At 38.5% G+C, this 4330-nt stretch overlaps 1 protein-coding gene across 1 annotated transcript; it reads left to right on the top strand.

Annotated features, from left to right (window-relative positions):
• Positions 1-594: 594 nt before the first annotated feature.
• LOC128032570 (uncharacterized) lies at positions 595-1373 on the top strand. Its single transcript, XM_052621184.1, has 2 exons — positions 595-1015; positions 1237-1373. The coding sequence occupies exons 1-2, from the start codon at positions 595-597 to the stop codon at positions 1371-1373; spliced, it is 558 nt and encodes a 185-aa protein (XP_052477144.1).
• The last annotated feature ends 2957 nt before the right edge of the window (positions 1374-4330 follow it).

Genomic DNA, 4330 nt, shown 5'->3' with positions numbered 1-4330 from the left:
ATTGAGGTGGTGTTTTATTAGAAACAGCCTAAGAATGTATCTGAAATCCATAGTTTTTTGGGTCTTAACGGATATTATCAGCAGTTTGTCGAGGGGTTCTCTCTTATTGCAACTCCTTTGACTAAGCTTTTGCATAAGGGAGTTCCTTTTGTCTGGACTGATGCGCAACAATCGAGCTTTGAGAAGCTCAAGTCTGTTCTGACTCAGGCTCCTCTGTTGATACAACTTGAATCCGGTAAAGATTTTGTGGTCTATAGCGACATATCACACGTCGGCTTGGGATGTGTACTGATGCAAGATGGTAAGGTCGTGGCTTATGTGTCCTGACAGCTTAAGACTCACGAGGGGAACTATCCGACGCATGATCTCGAGCTTGCTGCTGTGGTTTTTGCGTTGAAGATCTGGAGGCACTATCTATATGGTGAAAGGTGTATCATCTACACTGATCACAAGAGCCTCAAATACGTCCTTACTCAGAAGAAATTAAATCTTAGATAGTGTTGATGGATTGAGCTACTTAAAGATTATGAGTGCACGATAGAGTATCATCCTAGTAAGGCCAATGTGGTGGCTTATGCTCTCAGTCATAAAGCGATGGCTGATTTGAGGGCGATGTTCACCCACCTTAATCTGTTTGATGATAGAGGTCTGTTAGCCGAGTTACAAGTTAAGCCGACTTGGATTGATCAGATTCAGGATAAACTTTTAGGGGATAAGTCTCTGGGTTTGCGGTTCCGTCAGATTAAGAATGGCAGTACTTCAAATTTTGGGTTGAATAAAGATGGAGTTCTGTGTTTTCGAAGTCAGATTTGTGTGCTGAATGATTCTGATCTGAGGCAGTTGATTTTGAGGGAGGCGCATAGTAGCCCTTATGCTATTCACCTTGGTGGTAATAAGATGACTCGGGATCTCCGTGGACTGTATTGGTGGCCAGGTTTCAAATGTGAGGTTACAAATTTCGTTGCTCGTTGTCTGACGTGCCAGCAAGTTAAGACTGAGCACCAGTTACCTTCAGGTTTGCTTCAACTTGTTAAGATTCCTTTATGGAAATGGGAACGAATGACAATGGACTTCGTTAGTGGGTTGCCCTTGACACCCACTAAGAAGGATTTTGTTTGGGTCATCGTGGATCGATTGACCAAGTCTGCTCGTTTTATTTCGGTTCGGACGGACTACTCTCTGTAAAAGTTAGGGAAGTTCTATATCTTCGAGATTGTATGACTGCATGGGTTCCAGTCTCGATAATTTCTGATAGAGATCCTCACTTCACTTCTCGAATCTGGAAGAAATTACATGAAGCTCTGGGTTCGAGATTGGACTTCAGTACTGTGTTTCATCTTCATACCGATGGTCAATCTAAGAGGGTGATTTAGATACTGGATGATATGCTTTAGAGTTATGTAATAGATTTCTAAGGTAGTTGGGAGGATTATCTGCCACTGGCTGAGTTTGCCTACATTAACAGTGTTTAGTCTAGCATCCAGATGGCACCTTACGAGGCTTTGTATAGTCGTAAGTGTCGTACTCTGTTATGTTAGACTGAGTTGGGTGAGCGTCGGGTTTTGGGTCCTAAGTTGGTTTCTGAGATCGAGAATAAGGTTAGACTGATTCGGGATCATCTAAAGGCAGCGTCTAATAGACAGAAGTCTTATGCATGTTTGAGTTCTTGGGTTCAAGTCCCACATTTGATAATTTTGTTATTTTTTATCCAAGCCTTACCCTTGTTGAGTGGGCTTATATAAAATTGTTTGTTAATTCATATTAGAATGAGCCTGCTAGTTCGAGTGGTAAGGAGTTGGTGTGCTGCGGGTCCTGTGTTCTAGTCCCTGCGTTAGCAAATATGTTAATTTTGTTCGGTTGTGTCTTAGTTTTTCGGTGGAGTTGGGATTCTAAGGTAGTTGGATGTGAATTAGTGGAGAGTTAGGATATTAGTGGGATTTTGAAATAGATTTTATTTTATTTCTATTTTTTTATTTTTATTTTTCCCAAAAGTTTCCTAACCTCTTTTGACGTTTTTTCTCTCTGATTGGGAGAATTATTTCTTTTTCCTTGCTTCTAAAATTCTATCAAAATCCTATCAATTAATCTCGATTTTTCAATTATTTGGTGTTCTTTGTGTGTTTCTAGTAAGTGTGGTTACTATTTTAGGTTAGGGAATCATTTATTAATAGGGTTCATTTTGTGTTTAGGAGAAGATTAAGAGGCTGGGGGCTTCTAATCGGCGCTGTAGTTGTACAAAATCATCGTTGTTCAATTGAAGGTAAAGGTTTTTATGGTTTGAAGGATTGTCTATTTCGAGGTAGTTCGGTTTGGTATCGGTTTAAGCGGCTAATACGGTGATTTATTGTTTAATTTTATGTGCTAGTGGTTTCGGGAGTGTTTTCGCATTAAAATTGAACCAGGTGTGTTCCTAAAACATAAAAAAGCGAGCTTCGGTAATAGCCAAAAAACTTTACTATCGATGCTACACGGGCGTATGCCTGGCCGTGTGGTTGGTCGTGTACGAGACACAGCCGTGTGTTTGACGAGGGCATGGCTATGCGCAAGACATGGCCGTGTGGTGTTGTGGATGTGGCCGTGTGGGCCACATTGGCTAGGCCAAGTTGGGCGTGTGGGCCCACACAGGCATGCCACACGGGCGTGTGGGTTTTGGGCTAGGCCATGTGGGCCACACGGGTGAGGCCAATTTGGGCGTGTGGGCCACACGGGCATATGGGCCCATAATTCTAAAATTTTCCTTAGTGTTGCACGGTCGTTCCGATCGACCGTGGGCCTATCGTAGGGCCAATAAAGGCTAACCAAACCCTAGATAATGTGATCTGTTATTCTGATAGTATGCTCTGAGTAGGACACAGTTATGCGTGTCTAATTATTCTACTTGATGTATATCTAATATCTGTATGCAAGCATGTTAAGCACGATATACTGTATTTGTAATCTATAAATATGTTTGGGGTGGGAATTGTATATGTGGAGGAAGTGTTCTGTATGGCGACCTTCGCCTTTATTCTGGCAGCTTGGCTGCATCTTATCTAATATGTGTCGTAATGGCACGATATGATGTGTAGGGATGGGTGGGTGTTTTTAACCCCACATGGTGTGGTGGGATGGTCAGAGTTGGTGTGTAGAGGATGGGGGTAGGATTTTGTATATCTGATATGTATATTTGATTCTGTCATCTGTAATGGACATGAGTCCGAATCTATTTCTGACTGTATATGAGATTTATGTATGTTTGCATGTCTATTTCTGTTGGGTTGCACATTGAGTTTACGTAAACTCACATCTGTTTGTCTGCTCTGTTCTGGTAATCCATAGACTTGGGCAGATCGGTGCGACGGAAACTCAGCGGTGACCACTCGACCGAGTACTGAATATACTTAGTAATTTATGTCTTTTATTTAAAATTTCGGATATAATTGAGAGTTTATAATTTCTAAGACTCTCTGGACTGTATGGTTTTTAACTGTTGGTTTTGGTTTCGTTTGCTTGTTTATTTACATGGTTTGTCAAAATGTTTTATGAAAATGACGGTTTTACGCAAACAAAGGTTTTTCTATAATACGAACTTGATTTCCAAAATATAACGATTTTGTTAGACTTTCGCTGTAAATTGTGTCTTGGTAAATGAAATAATTAAATAACGTTTCTGATAAAAGTTTTAAAAATGAATAAGGGTTTTATAACTTAAATGATCTATCGAACAACTGTGGAAAGTTTTATCAAAGTAATACTATTTTCAAAACCTCCTTTGTTACACTCCCTGATTCGGCCATAGCGTCTAGGCTGAGTTTAGGGTGTTACATTTTTATTTGATTAAATGAATCAAAAAGAAAAAAGAAAACCACAAAATAATTTTCCCCCTTTTTATTACAAATATTGAAACCACTAAATATGTCCCACGCGCTTTTAAAGTCACTGTTTTTCAAATCCAAAAAAGACAAATAAACAATCCGGTTACTCCATCGATCACGCGCTGCCTTGCATCTATTTGAAATGGAACTCTTCTCCAAGCTCTCTTTTGTTTTTATTTATTTATAGGTAAGTCATATTAGTTACTCAATTATAGTTTGTTTGTTTTGTGGTAATTTAATCATAAAAAATTATTTAACTATTTAATTTTATTTTTTTATCATTTAAATTATCTTGAATTTTTTAAAATTTCGTTTTTTTTTTATAATTGACTGGTGATTAAAGAAGAAAAAAATTTAATAATTAAAAGTTATTTTATAGCTTTTTATAATTGGGCAAAAAAAATATTGTAGTTTCCCTTTGTTTATTTAATTTTGAAAAATGGAACAGTTTATAATGGCGTTGCTATTTCTATAAT

This window comes from Gossypium raimondii, chromosome 9, assembly GCF_025698545.1.
Source record: "Gossypium raimondii isolate GPD5lz chromosome 9, ASM2569854v1, whole genome shotgun sequence".
Taxonomy (NCBI): domain Eukaryota; kingdom Viridiplantae; phylum Streptophyta; class Magnoliopsida; order Malvales; family Malvaceae; genus Gossypium; species Gossypium raimondii.
The sequence above is the reverse complement of the archived record's forward strand: the minus strand, read 5'-3'. Positions and strand labels throughout refer to the sequence as shown.

Excerpts from the sequence above, each read along its gene's own strand:
- LOC128032570 (XM_052621184.1), top strand. The coding sequence starts at position 595 with ATGGCTGATTTGAGGGCGATGTTCACCCACCTTAATCTGTTTGATGAT. Across the intron at positions 1,016-1,236 it reads TGAGCACCAGTTACCTTCAG|TCTCGATAATTTCTGATAGA; the intron begins GTTTGCTTCAAC and ends CATGGGTTCCAG.